Source organism: Cervus canadensis, chromosome 22 (assembly GCF_019320065.1).
Source record: "Cervus canadensis isolate Bull #8, Minnesota chromosome 22, ASM1932006v1, whole genome shotgun sequence".
NCBI classification, from domain to species: Eukaryota; Metazoa; Chordata; class Mammalia; order Artiodactyla; family Cervidae; genus Cervus; species Cervus canadensis.
In genome coordinates this window covers 17844528-17863800 of record NC_057407.1, presented here as the reverse complement: position 1 = coordinate 17863800, position 19273 = coordinate 17844528, and the positions used below count along the sequence as shown (strand labels likewise).

The window sequence follows — 19273 nt, the reverse complement described above, 5'->3', positions numbered from 1 at the left end:
CTTTGTTACTTCCTGGATCTCCCAAACAACCTTCAACTCTTCGTAAAATAACCTTCTTGCAGGTTATTTCTCAGGAAAAAAATTAGTGAGAGTGCATGTGAAAGTTTATATAAAGAGCATTATGCTGATTAGTACCTCAGATATGTTTTGTCTTTTACAGCCTGTCAACCAGGGCCGTCACTATCAGAAAGAAATGAACCCACCTTCTCCTTCTAACCCCCGGTAAGAATCATTAAAAAGCTAAATTTAAAACAAGGATTATTTAGGGATTGACTGTCCATTTTTCTTGGTTTCTTAAAATTGTTTCCCAAACTTCTGAAGAGCTTGCAAAGTTCTTTTTGTTAGAATTTTTAGTTTAGTGTAATCTTCTTAATCAGACTATGTTGTCATGGTTAATAGTGTAACTAGGTTTATATGGCACTTCTGCCTTTTAGTAGCTGGGGGACTTTGAGAAAGTCATTTGAGTCAAAGTAATTCAGGCATAATAATTACCTCAGTAGTATTTTGGGAATATATGAAAAATCCTTAGCACAGTTCCTGGCAACATAGCAAACTCTCTTTAAATGTTCATTTACTCAGTATTATTCTGTTTGCATAGATATTTCATCTTAATAGGTACTTGATGTTCAGTGCATTTTAGACATAAATCTTTCTATCACCTGGTGCTTTTACATTCATCAAGATAGCTTATATGAGTTCAAATGGCCATTCTCTTTTTCATAATTTCAAAGTTCATAATCTCAAAATAATTTCATTATTTCAAAAATGTCATTGATACAAGTCATTTGTCAACATAGAAGAACCTTATTTTATTAGGCTTATTAGAGATAAGTGTATCTGAATTAAAGTTTTGAAATATATGTAGTATTATATGGATTTTTAAAAATACTTAAATAATCTATTGATAGTTTATCCATATAATTCAATATCACTTTATTACTGTCTGTTAAATAGTAGGAATTTACTGAAAACCAGTCTGTCGTGAGCTCCACCCTCAGCATCTTAGTTATTACAGTACAACTCATATCTAAATGCTTCTCATTATCAAGCTCTCTCACCCGAGTGAAACAGACAGGAAGGATTTGTTAAATAAGAATACAGGGCTGTACCCTGGAAGCCAAGGGCAGCCAGGCCTCAGGAGGGCTCTATATTGGGAACTAGAAAGCAGAGAGGCAGAGAGGCAGTATCCTGCACCCAATCTCTGCTTACTTCTTCCTATCTGCTCCATTCTTCCAAGCACCAGCTTTCTTTACTTCTCAGTCACATGTGGCTGTCTTGAGTTCACATGTTACAGTTCAGAGTAATGCTGAGGCTGACAGTCTATGCCTGAATCACAGTTCCTACTTTCCTGGAGAAAAAATATGGTTGGCCTAGCTTGGGCTAAGTATTCACTTCTGGTCCAATCAGCAATGAAGAGCCAACCAGCCAAGCCATGTCAAACTAACATGGCTACCAGAAAACCATCTACATGGTTTACAGGACTTTTAATGGAGCCCAGAATGTTCATTAGTAATTGTTCTTTATTAGTAGTCTCTTCTAAGTGTTTCTGGTTGTCTGTATACTCAATCTGTCTTTCTTGTGTGTTACCTAGTAGGCAGAATTGTCACTATCATAAATAGATATAATAAGGAGTTGAAAATTGAGACTGTAATTTCAGTGTATATAGAAAGATGTTTAAACATTCTTCAGAATAGTTCTCTCTTGATATGTGAATATGTCTTTTCTAATTGGCAGCTTATCTAGATTTGACCAATAGACTGTCTCTATATGAATAAACTTTCAGGATAACTGAAAGTCTAACTTTGGTCCAAATTATAATAGAACTTGTAAGCTGAGTAAATGAACGTGATAGAAAGTTATGTTAGAAAGTGGAGCATTTTGTTTCAGTGAAAGGAAAACAGGGGCCTAATTTTCATCCTACCTCTGCTACTAACCCAGTGTATGATCTCAGGCAAGCCTCTCAACCTGCTCAGACCTCATCTAATAACAAGAACACCCTCGTGTGTAAAGGAAAGGATTTGAGTTACAAACTATCTGGGTTACTTCCAGATTTATGAGTCTGTGACTTTGATGGGACTCATTATAGACTTTCCATATGAAAACCAGTTTTACAATTAAAGGGAATAGTGCCCTGTATAGGAAACATACTTCATAATGTTGAATATATTAATTAATGTTTAGATGTGGTAGTGTATGATTTTAAATATCTCTTTTAAAATTTGATTTGCAAAAATAGGATATAAGAAAATTCACCAACTAAACAGATAGCATATTTCATTTAACCACTTAAATGTTTGTTCATTTAGGAAAAAATAATTACACTTTTGCATAATAAAACTAAAAGTCAAATTTCAAAGCAGAAAATCAGATGCCACCAATCCCATTTTCCAGCAGGTTATTCACCAGCTTCCTAGAAAATTATATAGCTGTTCAGAAAGCCTACAGATTACATGGCTTAACTCTTTGCTCATAAGTGAATCCAGTAGCTTGGAGGATTGGCCAAAAGGCATTATTGGGCCATAAATAAAGAAGTTGATAAAATTATGAGTTCAGCATAGATCATCATATAAAACTAGGACAAATTCAATCATGTGATACATGTAATTTAGCTTAACATTGAAAGCAATGATTCTTAAGATTCATATTTATTATATTTCTTCTGAGTATCCTGTGCTTTAGACCCTAAAACACAGAACTTTAAAATTAAATTTTAAAGTTACAAGATACTGATAATGACTACTGAAAAAATAAGAAATGAAAAGATAAGTCTCTGAGTCTACCCCCTTGGATACACAAGCATGTAGCTTGAATCTTGAAGGCTTGGTGTGCAGAGGCTCTGAACAATACATGAGAAGCAGGTAGGCCCTTGACTTCCTGAATTAAGTGCTGTTGTGATCAAAATAATGCAAACATAGCGGGGATGGGGAATGTGTGTCTGTGCAGGTCCACCAAGAGAAGCATGTGATGGTGCCCTTTGGGACGTGAAATGGCCACATTAGCTTCAGTGAAATATCTGCAACTACTCCAGAGACCTAAAACCTACGATTTTTAAATTATATGTACTCATACCCACATATGCATATACAGAGTCAACTTTCAGTTAGCTTTACTAATGTAACAGAATAACCAGTATCCCCAAAGTCTTTTATTTACTTTTATCCTGGAAAGACTTTTATTTCTGTACCATATTTACCTTCTTAGTTTTATGTGTTGATGAGTAAAATTAAAGATAGAATGCAGTCCACAAAGCAAACAAATTTGTGTTTTGAAAAGTAATCTCTAGGGTTAAAATGGCTAAAACACTGCCTATATTCATACATTGGTTTCCTCTAACTAAAGCGTTCACTTGCACCCATAGGGCAGTGCTTGACATTGGATGCTGTGGGATACAATGGTAATCCTTTCCTGAAATGTTTACAGTCTAGGGATTGAAATACACATGGTTCACCTCATCTCTTTGTGTGTTTAGATTTGCAGAAGTCACTTCCCCTTGCTTTGGTAGGCATGGGGGGAGTGATATTTTCCATTATTTCTGCCTAACATACCAACTGATACTTAGCATCTCAGTTGCTGGGGCCCTTGCCTCCTTTGTTCACCCACACTGTCTCTTGGGGCACTGACAGCCTATATCACAAGATGCAGAAATGGCTAACATAAGCTAATACAATTTACAGGAGTATTGGGTAGGAGGAAACAATTACATAGTTCATTCATGTTCAGAAATGTTTCCTAGCATGTAAACTTGCATGCTGCCATACTGAGCAAAATGGATGCTGTTCACAGTCTTCAGTCATTTATTTTAAAATGCCATCTATTGGTTTGTAGGGTTTAGAGCTGTCCCTCGGGCACATCTATTTATGTGTTTATGTAGATTCTTCAGAACAACTTGAGATATTTTTGTTCAGGAACAGGTTTTATAAAGTAAGCTGTGATTACATTCTGGTTGTCTGTTCATATGGATGGATTCAATAACCAGTGTTTCATTTCAAATGATGATCACATTTGCTGTTTTTACAAATCATAAGAAAATTGAGGAGGAGGGAAGGCAGTCAAAGACTCTGTAAGGTCTCAAATGTTTACAGAAATAAACAATATAGAAAATAATTCTAGACTGCCCAAATAGTCATGAATGGCATGGTTTTCTTTCTAAAGTGTTTGCTTTATGATTTAGCATTTATCCATAGTTTTCAAAATGTCATTGCAGATTGTGTTAGGGCTTGAATCCCTTGCAGCCTTGCCACATGTTTGTGTGATATGAATGTACTTATAACTATAATTATCTGATAAATCCCTGCAGACTTTGACAGATGATTAATAACCACTGACCTTAGTTCATGCTGGCTCAGCCAGCCTGACTGAGGCGAGCTGGCCTGTCACTGTAACCTACAGGCGCTGCTCTGGGCTGATCACAGTGGCTTCATTTTTCTTTTCTCTCCAACTGTCGGGACTCCGCCTGGTGAGCTTCTCTTCTCGTGCTTAAGGATTTTTTCCCCCACCAACACAAGAGAGAGAAAATGTATAATAAATAAATAAAATTAAATACAGAACTTGATGTCATGTTTCTCGTCAAATGATTAAGTTTGGATCATTTTAAAACAAGTAAGTCAGATTGGATTTTCCTCCTTAAACCAAAGCACCACAGAGGATTTCCTGATTAACTGTGCACATAGTTTCTCTAAATGTGGTGTTACTGCTTTTTTCTACTATCTATATTTTGGCATTAAATCTTTTTTGCTTTATTTTTGTTTTGTTTTATTATCCCAATATTTTATTATGGAAAAAAATGACATGTACAGCAAATTTTGCAGGTAGCAGCCATATGTCCCCACCTAGATCCTACAATTAGTATTTTATTGAACTTATTTTATCACCTATCTATTCTTATATCCACCCACCAATCCACAAAAGTTTTGATCCTTTTCAAAATAAATTATAGATATCAGGACATTCTTTTAAGCATTTTTGTAGTTTAGTGAAGCCAGACAGACCCAGATTTGAAAGCACTTGACTTCTATCAACTTAAATTTTCTTACCTCTACATCAGTGACACTGAGTGTTGGTGGAAGATTTCATTTGTTTACTTTATGAAATACTCAGATAATGCTTTCTGTGTGCAACTCAAAAATGTTGTCTCACTGAATCCCAGCAACAATCCAGTGAGGTGAATTGTTATTAACCCCACTGTACAGATGCGGTTTCAAGAAGTTAATGAGCTCACTGAAAGTCACCCTGTCAACAAATGGCATTGCTGAGAGTCGAATTCAGACTCCTTGACTTTGGTATCTACACTTCTAGCCACTACACTATGCTGCCCTCCACAGCACATACTTTAGCATTAAATCTTAATGATTTGTTTATAAAACCAAAGGCATTGTTTTTACTTTCATTATTTCTCTCAGTAGGTTTACCTTGGGAAAGCTATCAATATCAGTGCCCCTCATTTCATAATCCCCTTCCCACAAATTCACACCTGCTTCTTTAAAGGGAGTGACTCTCCATACTGGGGGTCCCCTGGTGGCTTAGATTCTGGTAAAGAATCTGCCTGCATTGCAGGAGACCAGGTTCGATCCCTGAGTCAGGAAGATCTGGAGCAGGAAATGGCTACCCGCTCCAGTATTCTTGCCTGGGAAATCCCTTGGACAGAGGAGCTTGGAGGGCCACAGTCCATGGGGTTGCAAAGAGACACGATTAAGCTACTAACACTTTCACTTTCACTCTCCATACTCTGAACCCTGGGTCTGAGTTAAGCTCCTCGACTGAGGAGCCGTCATGGTGTTCCCCAGATCCTGTGGGGATGGGGTGGTGTCTCTCCTCCCTGTGGTGCTCAGCACAGCCTGACAGGGGTAAGGGCTCCTTCAAAATGTGCACTGAGGGAGGGAACAGAGAGGCATGCCCAGATGCCATGGAGAAATGAAAATCTTCATCCTGAATGTTAGCCAGTTGACTTTCAAATATTTTCCCTTATCCTTAAAAGAGTGGCCCACTTCCCTTTTTGAAAATAGAAGAACAGTGGCATTGCTTTATTTAATCTCAGGATAAAATTGGGTTTTTGTGCAAGGCTCTTGTTTGGACAAAGTTTTTAAATCTAATTTTTGTGCATGTTCCACTCCCTGCCAACCTAGAGAGCCATAGACAGTGATAACTATTAGAGTGGCCCTAAAGAGGAGAGTGAAAAAGTTGGCTTAAAGCTTAACATTCAGAAAACTAAGATCATGGCATCTGGTCCCATCACTTCATGGCAAATAGATGGGGAAACAGTGGAAACAGTGTCCGACTTTATTTTTTTGGGCTCCAAAATCACTGCAGATGGTGACTGCAGCCATGAAATTAAAAGACGCTTACTCCTTGGAAGGAAAGTTATGACCAACCTAGATAGCATATTAAAAAGCAGAGACATTACTTTGCCAACAAAGGTCCGTCTGGTCAAGGATGTGGTTTTTCCAGTAGTCATGTATGGATGTGAGAGTTGGACTGTGAAGAAAGCTGAGTGCCGAAAAATTGATGCTTTTGAACTGTGGTGTTGGAGAAGACTCTTGAGAGTCCCTTGGACTGCAAGGAGATCCAACCAGTCCATCCTAAAGGAGATCAGTCCTGGGTGTTCATTGGAAGGACTGATGCTGAAGCTGGAACTCCAATACTTTGGCCACCTCATGCGAAGAGTTGACTCACTGGAAAAGACCCTGATGCTGGGAGGGATTGGGGGCAGGAGGAGAAGGGGACGACAGAGGATGAGATGGTTGGATGGCATCACCGACTCGATGGGCATGAGTTTGAGCAAACTCCGGGAGTTGGTGATGGACAGGGAGGCCTGGCATGCTGATTCATGGGGTTGCAAAGAGTCGGACACTACTGAGCGACTGAACTGAACTGAATCTTTAATATATAATATGTATTATTTATACTGTATCTTTCGGAGAAGGCAATGGCACCCCACTCCAGTACTCTTGCCTGGAAAACCCCATGAACGGAGGAACCTGGTAGGCTGCAGTCCATGGGGTCGCGAAGAGTCAGACATGACTGAGCGACTTCACTTTCACTTTTCACTTTTATGCGTTGGAGAAGGAAATGGCAACCCACTCTAGTGTTCTTGCCTGGAGAATCCCAGGGATGGGGTCGCACAGAGTCAGACACAACTGAAGTGACTTAGCAGCAGCATACTATATCTTTAATAGTAGTTTCCAATACCTTCTATATTCTAATGACTTTCAAAATTATATGTCCAATCCTGCCTCTCTGAATTCCAGACTCATCCACCCAAGCTGCCAATTTGACAATGTCCAGTCCACTCAGATCTCTAATGCATACCTCAAATCCATTGCAAAACATAACTTTGTTTTCCTTACCTCTGCACATCTGTTCTTTCTTCAGTTTTCTCCATCTCAAAAATGCCACCATCATCCCCCTTTTACTCAAGCCAGAAACCAAGAGCAATACCTGGTTTCTCTCTCTAAGTCCATGTCCAGCCTCGGCAAGTAGTGCTGGCACTGCTCCAATCATAGTATACGCCAGAGGTAGCCACTGCCCTCTCTTAACCGCTACAGTTGTAGCCCAAATAGCTGTCATCTCTCACCTGGACAAACGCTCACCTGGACAGATACCATTGCTTCCTACCTGCTCTCTCTGCTCCTTTGGCCCCTTTGTTTCACTCAGCGGCCAGAGGGGTGTTGCTACCCCTAAAATGGACTGAAGCATGCCCCCGTGTAAAACTTCCCGAAGGTGTCCCTTTGCTCTTGGGGTCAGGTCGTCTCCTTCTCCTGAATGCCCGCCACTCACATCGTGTTTCCTGCCATCATGCGCCTTGATTCAAATGCCACCGTCCTGCCTCCTTCTCTCAAATACTCCAGACTTGGTTTCACCTTAAGAGCTTTGCATGAGGTGGCCTCTGCGCCTGGCGCTCCCTAGCCTAGAAAGGCCATAGCCTCTTCCTGGCATTCAGGTCTCCATCTAAATTTCAGCTCCTCAGAGGCCCCCTTTCTAAACACCTAACCCGAAGTAGCCCCAGGAAGCCTCATTACAGTCTGTTTTTGTTTTCACTATAGTACATTTCACTACCTGATACCACTTACTTACTTGTTGCTTATTGTACACACACACACACACACACACATTCATGCCCCTCCAGAATATGCTAGAATGTAAATTGCATGAGAAGAGGGCCTATATCTTTCTTGCTCACTGTATCCCGAGCTCTTGAAACAGTGCCAAGCACAGAGGAGACTCTTAGGAATTGCTGAATTCACTAAATCTCACCTCACAGACTTTTCCCCCCAACTCTCTACACTTGGCTACATCACTGAACACTTAACTGCTAGCTGGAACACAGGAGCACCTGTATACTTTTCTCTCCTGAAGGAGTCTGGAACTACTTGTAACAAATGAAATCTTTCTCATGAATTTTTTTAAATTTATTTTTAATAGAGGGATAATTGCTTTACAATATTGTGTTGGTTTCTGCTATATATCAACATGAATCAACCATTGGTAGACATATGCCCCTTCCCTCTTGATCATGAGTTGTTTTAAATGATCCCTTAGAAGATATATGTTATCTAAAGTGTCTGGTTAAAATATGTCATTTTAACCCTTTAAATAGAGACTTTTTACTGAATTTGAGACTTTTCTTTGTATTCTTTTTGGAAATTGCTTACCCGTATTTGCCTATTCATGCCCGTCTTATAGAGAGTGCCAGTGGCTAGAAAGCTGCTTGGATTGGCACTTCTGTAGAATGTGTGCTTAAACCTTCACCAATGAACAGAATCCGGAGAGGCAAATGGAAGGGAAGGGGGGAAAGTATATATGCATACAGCAGCGGGGCAGGTGGGGGACAAATCTGAGCCTATGGTACAGGTACACTATTAACTTAAGTGACTCCCTACCCCTCATGCTTCTGGAGGGGTCCTTGGTTCACTGGTCTAACCTTCACAGCAGACTTTAAAAATACCTGTACAGAGAGACTTAGCTGGGCCCCTTTACCCTGTCTACAACAAAGGCCAGGCTCAGAATGGTGTGTCTAGCCCTACCCCAGTGAAGACCTGAGCCAAAGGCACCGTTGGTAACAAATGGAATCCCTGGGGAATCATCCTTTGTCTCCCCGCTGACCACTCTGAAGCTAGGACTGTGCCCTACTCAATTGTAGGGCCACCATTCCCCTTGTGTTTCAGAGGACTGAGCATTTCACCAGCAGAGCTGGACAGGTGGCATTCCCTGTCCCACACTCTTCCTTCCTCCTCTGCTCTTTTCATTTGGCCTACCCAGCCTACTTTCAGTCCTGGTTTGGTCATTTATTCTACCAGAGCCTGTTAACTGGAGTGCATACCTGCTCAAAGCAGCCTGCTCCAGGCCCTAACTGGATGTTATCCCAGAGGACTGGGTACCACCCCTACCACTGGACCAATATTTCTTTTTCTTCACTCTCTCCACTTGTTCTTTGTAGCCTTACCCTCCTGGGCACCCACCAGTCCTCCTCCGGCTTCTTGTTTGAGATGCCTACATGCTTTCTGACCAACAACAGTTAAGCCCTGGCTATTGGGGCTTAACTCTTCAACCTGAGTCTCCTAATTTTCCAGCTGTACTCCAAGAGAGGCTTAAGCCATTAGGGCTGAGGAAATACTTATTGAATATTTTAGGTATTTTTATGTTTTCCAGAATTACAAATTCACAAAACCCTTTTCCACAAGAGTTTCCCAACAATGTATTACATCTTCCCCTCCCACCTCCCCAAAACTTCTACGTCCCTAAAGAATCTTAAGATCCCTGAAGAATCTTAGCACTTTTAACTGTAAAAAATGTGGGATTCTGCAATTACCCAGGCGTGCCCAATCACCATTATCCATCCAGATGTGATGAATTCAGAGCACCTCTGGCCCAGGGTCCAGTGTAAAGAAGGTAATTACTAAAGCAACTATTTACCATTCCAACATTTTACAGTTTCAACTTTTAATTAAAAGATTCAGATTCCTCTTCTGGAGTAATGAGCACCTTTTAAAAAATCGAAGTACTAATTCCAGTTTATAGCATTCACCTCTGTTCTGTCTGAGGGAAAGAAGAGAGGAATACTGGCTGAGATTCGGGATAATGACATGAACCTAAGACACGGAAGACCATGACTTTGGTTAAATATCCATGGCCAGTCACGTCCATAGACTCTGCCTCACCATTCACTTTGTTACCTCACCCAGAATAGCTCCCTTGGCTATTAAACAAGGAATCACTGTAACAGGTAACTACTGAAAGTGTGCTACAGTTCATACCTCAGTATGAAGTAACATTCAGTGAGTATTTTTGAAGCACTCACTGTGTGCAGAGCACCATGGAGAGATGACTTTAATATTCCCTTCATGAGTTTGCGGCCTCCCAGGACAGGCAGTCAAGGCCCTGCATGTCATCACAGCAGACTATGACTGCTTTAAGAAAGTTACCTTGGAGTTTGGGAGCCTTGTCCATACCTGGCACGCAGAAATCATAGCTTTTTCCAAACCTGTTGTTGTTCAGTTGCTCAGTCGTGTCCGACTCTGCGACCCCAGGGACTGCATCACGTCAGACTTCCCTGTCATTCACCATCTGCTGGAGTTTGCTCAAACTCGTGTCCATTGAGTCGATGATGCCATCCAACTATCTCATTCTCTGTCACCCGCTTCTCCTGCTGCCCTCAGTCTTTCCCAGCATCAGGGTCTTTTTCAATGAGACAGCTCTTCTCATCAGGTGGCCATAGTATTAGCCCTTCAGCATTAATCTTCCAGTGAATATTCAGGGTTGATTTCCTTTAGGAGTACCCACTCACAAACAGCTTTTGTTGGCAGTTGGTTTTACTTCTTCCCTGTAATTCCTTTATTTCTCTTGTTAAGCAAAAACATTACTGATTAACGTTAGAGCACATAATTTTTCACTCAAGCAATATATTATGCTTACCAGAGTTTACAGCTTCATATTTTGCTGTTCATTACCTCATAAAAACCCACTCAGTATAATAAATATCATACGAGTCAAATGTCCAACCTATTTAAAATTACTTGAAGGAGAAAAGGCAAATGACTTTTAGCTGGATTTGATTGAATTAACACTAACATTATTGTTCTATTGACTCTTTCTTGTCCATTGATTTTTAAAAGCCTTTAGCTCCCTTGCTCTTAGTTAAGACAAATCAGATGTAATTTGGTGCTTAGGACAAGAAAATGCTATTGGGTATTGGGTGTATGCATGGAAGAAAATTACATATGTGCTGAAACAAGAACATTATATATGTGCTGGAACAAGACTGGTTAGAAGGGAGTTTCTCATATTTTGTGGTAAACAACTTGGCTTTTAACTTTTGAGGATAACAATAGTGACATTTGTTTTATTATGTGAAAATTTGGATTAGTAAAAACTGAAGCTAAATGGTTACTTGTAGATAATGAACTTTATCATTTATTTGAGATGAAAGGAAACTAGCTAGAATTATACATATTCTCATATTTTCCAATTCTTGTGTGTATATATGTGTGCACTCAGTCATGTCCAACTCTGCAGCCCCATGGACTGTAGTCCACCAGACTCCTCTATCAGTGGAATTTTCCAGGGAAGAATATTGCAGCAGGTTGCCACTTCCTTCTTCAGGGGATCTTCCCAGCCCAAGGATTGAACCTATGTCTCTTATGTCTCCTGCATTGTCAGGTGTCTTCTTTACCAGCTAAGTCAACAGGGAAGCCCTTTTCAGTTCCTAATTCTCTATATTTGTAGAATGTATAGACTAATAAGCAACTGAATTAAAGCAAGAAATGAAGGGAGAGTAAAATATCTTCTGTTGAATTAATAGTGAACAATTTTTAAGCATCAGAGCTGTTTGTATTATCAAAATGACAAAAAACAAGAAACCTGAGATCTAGCCTGGCCTGATGTCAATTCCAAAGAATAGCAGGGAGAGATAAGAAGGCCTTCCTCAGTGATCAATGCAAAGAAATAGAGGGAAACAATAGAATGGGAAAGACTAGAGCTCTCTTAAAGAAAATTAGAGATACCAAGGGAATATTTCATGCAAAGATGGGCACAATTAAGGACAGAAAAGTATGGACCTAACAGAAGGAGAAGATATTAAGAAGAGGTGGTAAGAATACACAAAAGAACTGTACAAAAAAGATCTTCATGACCCAGATAATCACGATGGTGTGATCACTCACCTAGAGCCAGACATCCTGGAATGTGAAGTCAAGTGGGCCTTAGGAAGCAATACTATCAACAGAGCTAGTGGAGGTGATGGAATTCCAGGTGAGCTATTTCACATCCTAAAAGATGATGCTGTGAAAGTGCTGCACTCAGTATGCCAGAAAATTTGGAAAACTCATCAGTGGCCACAGGACTAGAAAAGGTCAGTTTTCATTCCTTTTCATTCCAATGCCAAAGAAAGGCAATGCCAAAGAATGCTCAAACTAGCGCACAATTGCACTCATCTCACACGCTAGTAAAGTAATGCTCAAAATTGTCCAAGCCAGGCTTCAGCAGTATGTGAACCATGAACTTCCAGATATTCAAACTGGATTTAGAAAAGGCAGAAGAACCAGAGATCAAATTGCCAACATCTGTTGGATCATCAGAAAAGCACAAGAGTTCCAGGAAAACGTCTATTTCTGGTTTACTGACTACGCCAAAGCCTTTGACTGTGGATCACAACAAACTAGAAAATTCTTAAAGAGAAGGGAATACCAGACCACCTGAGCTGCCTCCTGAGAAATCTGTACGCAGGTCAGGAAGCAACAGTTAGAACTGGACATGGAACAACAGACTGGTTCCAAATCGGGAAAGGAGTACATCAAGGCTGTATATTGTCACCCTGCTTATTTAACTTATATGCAGAGTACATCATGAGAGATGCCGGGCTGGATGAAGCCCAAGCTGGAATCAAGATTGCCAGGAGAAATATCTATAACCTCAGATATGCAGATGACACCACCCTTATGGCAGAAAGTGAAGAACTAAAGAGCCTCTTGATACAAGTGAAAGAGGAGAGTGAAAAAGTTGGTGAAAAATAAATGAAAAAGCACTGAAGAATAGATGCTTTTGAACTGTGATGTTGGAGAAGACTCTTGAGAGTCCCTTGGACTGCAAGGAGATCCAGCCAGTTCATCCTAAAGGGTATCAGTCCTGAATATTCGTTGGAAGGGCTGATACTGGAGCTAACGCTCCAGTACTTTGGCCACCTGATACAAAGAACTGACTCACTTGAAAAGACCCTGATGCTGGAAAAGATTGACGACAGGAGGAGAAGGGGACGAGAGAGGATGAGATGGCTGGATGGCATCACCGACTCAGTGGACATGAGTTTGATTAAGCTCTGGGAGTTGGTAATGGACAGGAAAGCCTGGTGTGCTGCAGTCTGTGGGGTCGCAAAGAGTCGGACACGACTGAGCGACTGAACTGAACTGATGTCAATGAAAATCATGATAAAAATGAAGGTCTCATTTTCCATAAAATCTGTGTAGCTTTCAATTAAACAGTGATGTTTGTGCTAATGAAAACCTGTCTTTGAAGGGGGGAGTTCATCCCTAAACTACTGGGTGTATGGCCTTTTCTTCCTTCCTTCCTTTTTTTTCCCCATGATATCTTTTTCTGTACATCAAAAGTTTGGAGATGGAAAGTGAGAATCTATTCACTGGCCACTAGCATTGCAAGAAAATTCCATTTTGGTCAGTATTTTAACTTAGTGAAGGGTGCAGTTACTTTGTATTCTACCATTTGCCCTCTTCTGACCTCTTTCACAGTACTCTTATTGAAACCTGAAATTGCCTGCCTTTTGGAAATATTAGTCAGTCACATTAGGAGTCCAGAAAGTTTTAGTTTCTTCTGCTGAAATAATAGAAGAAATGGGAAACAAACAAGAACAACCACCCATGTGACATTCTCTCAATTTGCTTGTGATCTTCTAAATTTCAGTGCTAGCAAAAAAGAAAGATGCAGCAAAGCATACAGTAAATGAAGATATTATGTATTAGAGAAGGAATGAATCTGTCACTTTGACGGATTGTGAGGCAAAGAGCAGATTAACAGATTACTCATAGTCAGAAGGCAGCTCAGCGTGAAAAATGTGCAGGAAATGATAAGTGTGGGTTTGTGCTGATTTAAAGATATTTTTAAACTACAATAACACTCTGGTAGTATAATATAATAAAGCACTTTCCTTGCATTTTTAAATCATCAACATATTTCCAGTTTGACCTTAAAAACATTTTGAACTGTCCTCTATTAAAATATGTAGCTTTTAAATTAGCGGGGGGGGGGGGGGGGTACCATCTAAAATATCACAGCAACAGCCTTACAGGAAATATTATTGGCTTTTAAAATCAGTTCTTTCCTATACTAGCATTTGTAATGCAAATTTTAATTATGTTTTAAGCACACTAACACCACATGCACTTTCTCTTTGGGCATTTGAATCACTTAACAACAAATTGTTTTCTTCTAACAGCCATTTCCAGTGAAACACTTTGTAGATGCCACCACGAAGTGTGGCCTTTGTATTTTCATTGCAGGTTTTTAGTTTTGTGATTAAGATCATGGCGTACTTATGACTAAACCTATTAATTTGCCCACAGATAAAAGATAAAAGTAGTTCAAATTTGCACTGAATACTCTTGAATCATAGCAAGAAATAAGATGAATTTCCTGCTTTATTTTGTATCATTACAAATATTTCTCAGAAAGCAGAACTTTTTAAGAGGCTTGCACATTTATGTAAATAAATTTGAGATTTGAATAACATACCTTAGTTAATTTGACAAGGATGAACTGCCATTGTCAAGAATTTTCAGAGTAAAATTTCTGTAATGTACCTAAATGGTTTTTACTCTAACATCATCATCTGCAAAACCTAATATAAAGCTTGATTTTTTCCCTATTATCTTCTCTCAGCTCAGCAATGGTAACTTTTTAACATAATTAGGTATAGTATAACTTGTAAGGGAAATGTTATATTTTCTGTCTAAGCACTTGTATCTAACCCAAGTGCAAATAAATATACGAATATTGCATGCCCAGTGCTTCAATCCCAGACATAATTATGACTCATGTTTTACATACATATGAAGTGAAAGTTGCTCAGTCATGTCCGACTCTTTGCGACACCATGGACTGTACAGTCCTTGGAATTCTCCAGGCCAGAATACTGGAGTGGGTAGCCTATCCCTTCTCCAGTGGATCTTCCCATCCCAGGAATTGAACCAGGCTTTCCTGCATTGCAGGCAAATTCTTTACCAACTTAGCTATCAGGGAAACCCCTTTACATATATTCAGTTCAGTTGAGTCGCTCAGTTGTGTCCAACTCTTTGCGACACCATGGACTGCAGCAGGCCAGGCCTCCCTGTCCATCACCAACTCCCAGACCTTACCCAAACTCATGTCCACTGAGCCGGTGATGCCATCCAACCATCTCATCCTCTGTCGTCCCCTTCTCCTCCTGCCCTCAATCTTTCCCAGCATCAGGGTCTTTTCAAATGAGTCAGCTCTGTGCATCAGGTGGCCAAAGTATTGGAGTTGCAGCTTCAACATCAGTCCTTCCAGTGAACACTCAGGACTGATACCCTTTAGGATGAACTGGTTGGATCTCCTTGCAGTCCAAGGGACTCTCAAGAGTCTTCTCCAACACCACAGTTCAAAGGCATCCATTCTTTGGCACTCAGCTTTCTTTATAGTCCAACTCTCACATCCATACATGACCACTGGAAAAACCATAGCCTTGACTACACGGACCCTTGTTGGCAAAGTAATGTCTCTGCTTTTAATATGCTATCTAGGTTGGTCATAACTTTCGTTCCAAGCAGTAAGTGTCTTTTAATTTCATGGCTGCAGTCATCATCTACAGTGATTTTGGAGCCCCAAAAAATAAAGTCAGCCACTGTTGCCACTGTTTCCCCATCTATTTGCCATGAAGTGATGGGACCGAATGCCATGATCTTAGTTGTCTGAATGTTGAACTTTAAGCCAATTTTTTCACTCTCCTCTTTCAATTACATCAAGAGGATCTTTTTAGTTCTTCACTTTCTGCCATAAGGGTGGTATCATCTGCATATCTGAGAGTTCCAGAAAAACATCTATTTCTGCTTTATTGATTATACCAAAGCCTTTGACTGTGTGGATCACAATAAACTTTGGAAAAGTCTGAAAGAGATGGGAATACCAGACCACCTGACCTGCCTCTTGAGAAATCTGTGTGCAGGTCAGGAAGCAACTGGTAGAACTGGACATGAAACAACAGACTGGTTCCAAATAGGAAAAGGAGTACGTCAAGGCTGTATATTGTTACCCTGCTAATTTAACTTACATGCAGAGTACATCAGGAGAAACTCTGGGCTGGATGAAGCACAAGCTGGAATCAAGATTGCCGGGAGAAATATAAATAACCTCAGATATGCAGATGACACCTTACATATATAGTGACTTTACTCAGCATGTTTTGTACATTTCTCCTCTTCTAAAATATTAATACTCTCAACTTGGGCTAAGTAAAAAAGCTAATGTAAGAGGTAGTATTCTTGGTATAAATTCTGAAATGTGTTCAGCAAAAGCCACTTGCATGATTTCTGGCCTGCTTGCTTATGCATGGTCTGCAGTGCTTGCTGACACAGTTTGTCAGAGAGTCCCAGCTCTCCTGCTCCCAAACACAGTGTTGGGTTGCACTTCTAAGTCCACTTGGTTTTGTGTGGAGCCAGTTAGCCCAGCTAGTTCTAGCCAGTGAATTGTGAGCAAGATGACTCATGTTGTTATTTGGGTAGAACATTTTATTGTATTCCCCAGAGTTTTCTTTTCCTCTGACACCTACCAGAAACATTCAAGATAGTGGTTGTTTTGTCAGCCTGGTTGCCGAATGACTATGAATAAAGAGTTCTCTTGCTTATCTATTATGGACATTTAACATGAGCAAAAAATAAACCTTTGTTGTTTTAAGCCATTGAGATTTGGGGGGTGCTTTGTTATCAAGAATAACCTAGCCTTATTCTGACTGACACAGTTACTAGATATGACATTGAATATATTTTATCATTGGAAATATGGGATTTCATATATTTTCATATTTGAAGATTTAGGAATTTGTTAAAATTGTAGATTCATTGGCATAGAGTAGAATATGTGGTTTTAGGAAGTGATACAATGTACTGGTCAAAAGCACAGTGAATTAAAATGCCAGCTCTGTATCTTTATGAAATTATTTCTCTAAACCTCAATAAGTTTATCTAAAAAGATAGAGGTTATATTTTACTACCTCACTTTATAGTGCCATTGTCAGGATTAAATGAGATAATATGCATAAAGAGTTTTAGTCAGCATCTGGCACATATATTTTCATCAAATGGTAGAAAGTGATTGTAGTAATAATAGGGATATTATTAGGTTGTTAGGAGTACAGTTGCCCAAAAAAGATCACAGTTTGAGAGAATCAGAGATTTTACAGAGATTATCAGGATGATTTACTCCAGCATCTCTTCAGAAATCATCTCTGCACACCTTTGCCAGGGAAGCAGGCTCAGTGCAGTGGAAGGCAGTCATTTCATTACTAAGCATTCCTTGTACTGAGCGGACATAGGCTTCCCTATAACTTCTCACTGGTCCTAGTTGTCTTTCTAGAACCGTAATTTGATTCATTACTCTTTGGTACCCCTTGAAATTTTTAAATATTGCTTTTTGGTTTAATTTTCTCCTCTAGCCTCTCACTTTTTCAGCCTCAAACCCACTTCGCCATTCCTGGTCTTCACATATTCCTAATTGCCTTCCTTCTGACACCTTTGAGTTTAACAGATCGAGATTCTCTAAATGGAACAAAATCACCCAACAGTTCAGACTATGGTTAAACCATTGATTAGAACACTGTGTGTATTCAGTTCAGTTCAGTCACAGTTGTGTCTGACTCTGAGACCCCATGAACTGCAGCACGCCAGGCCTCCCTGTCCATCACCAACTCCCAGAGTCCACCCAAACCCATGTCCACTGAGTTGGTGATGCCATCCAACCATCTCATCCTCTGTTGTCCCCTTCTCCTTCTGCCCTCAATCTCTCCTGGCATCAGGGTCTTTTCAAATGAGTCAGCTCTTTGCATCAGGTGGCCAAAGTATTGGAGCTGCAGCTTCAACATCAGTCCTACCAATGAACACCCAGGTCTCATCTCCTTTAGGATGGACTGGTTGGATCTCCTTGCAGTCCAAGGGACTCTCAAGAGTCTTCGCCAACACCACAGTTCAAAAGCATCAATTCTTTGGCGCTCAGCTTTCTTTATAGTCCAACTCTCACATCCATACATGACCACTGGAAAAACCATAGCCTTAAACTAGACAGACCTTTGTTGACAAAGTAATGTCACTGCTTTTTAATATGCTGTCTAGGTTGGTCATAACTTTCCTTCCAAGGAGTAAGCATCTTTTAATTTCATGGCTGCAGTCACCATCGATAGTGATTTTGGAGCCCAAAAAAATAAAGTCTGACACTGCTTCCACTGTTTCCCCATCTATTTGCCATGAAGTGATGGGACCGAATGCCATGATCTTCGTTTTCTGAATACTGAGCTTTAAGCCAACTTTTTCACTCTCCTTTTTCACTTTCATCAAGAGGCTCTTTAGTTCTTCTTCACTTTCTGCCATAAGGGTGGTATCATCTGCGTATCTGAGGTTATTGATATTTCTCCCTGCAGTCTTGATTCCAGCCTGTGTTTCATCCAGCCCAGAGTTTCTCATGATGTACTCTGCATAGAAGTTAAATAAGCAGGGTGACCATATACAGCCTTGACATACTCCTTTTCCTATCTGGAACCAGTCTGTTGTTTCACGTCTAGTTCTGACTGTTGCTTCCTGACCTGCATACAGGTTTCTTAAGAGGCAGGTCAGGTCATCTGGTATTCCCATCTCTTTCAGAATTTTCAACACTTTATTGTGATCCACACAGTCAAAGGCTTTGGCATTATCAATAAAGCACAAATAGATGTTTTTCTGGGACTCTCTTGCTTTTTTGATGATCCAGCAGATGTTCACAGTTTGATCTCTGGTTCCTCTGCGTTTTCTAAAACCAGGTTGAACATCAGGAAGTTCATGGTTCACGTATTGCTGAAGCCTGGCTTGGAGAATTTTGAGCATTACTTTGCTAGCGTGTGAGATGAGTGCAATTGTGCAGTAGTTTGAGCATTCTTTGGCATTGCCTTTCTTTGGGATTGGAATGAAAACTGACCTTTTCCAGTCCTGTGGCCACTGCTGAGTTCTCCGAGTTTGCTGGCATATTGAGTGCAGCACTTTCACAGCATCATCTTCCAGGATTTGAAATAGCT

At 40.1% G+C, this 19273-nt stretch overlaps 1 protein-coding gene across 19 annotated transcripts in view; it reads left to right on the top strand.

Moving 5' to 3' along the window:
• Nucleotides 1-19273, top strand: part of CFAP20DC (CFAP20 domain containing) — a 261187-nt gene that overhangs the window by 201258 nt on the left and 40656 nt on the right. For 14 of the 19 annotated variants that reach the window (XM_043441990.1, XM_043441989.1, XM_043441972.1 and 11 more), the window contains one exon: nucleotides 161-222. The exons of 3 other annotated variants lie outside the window; for them this stretch is intronic. In XM_043441990.1, coding sequence (XP_043297925.1) covers nucleotides 161-222 — 62 coding nt within the window. 2 more of the 19 variants (XM_043441980.1, XM_043441983.1) reach the window with 2 other exon arrangements.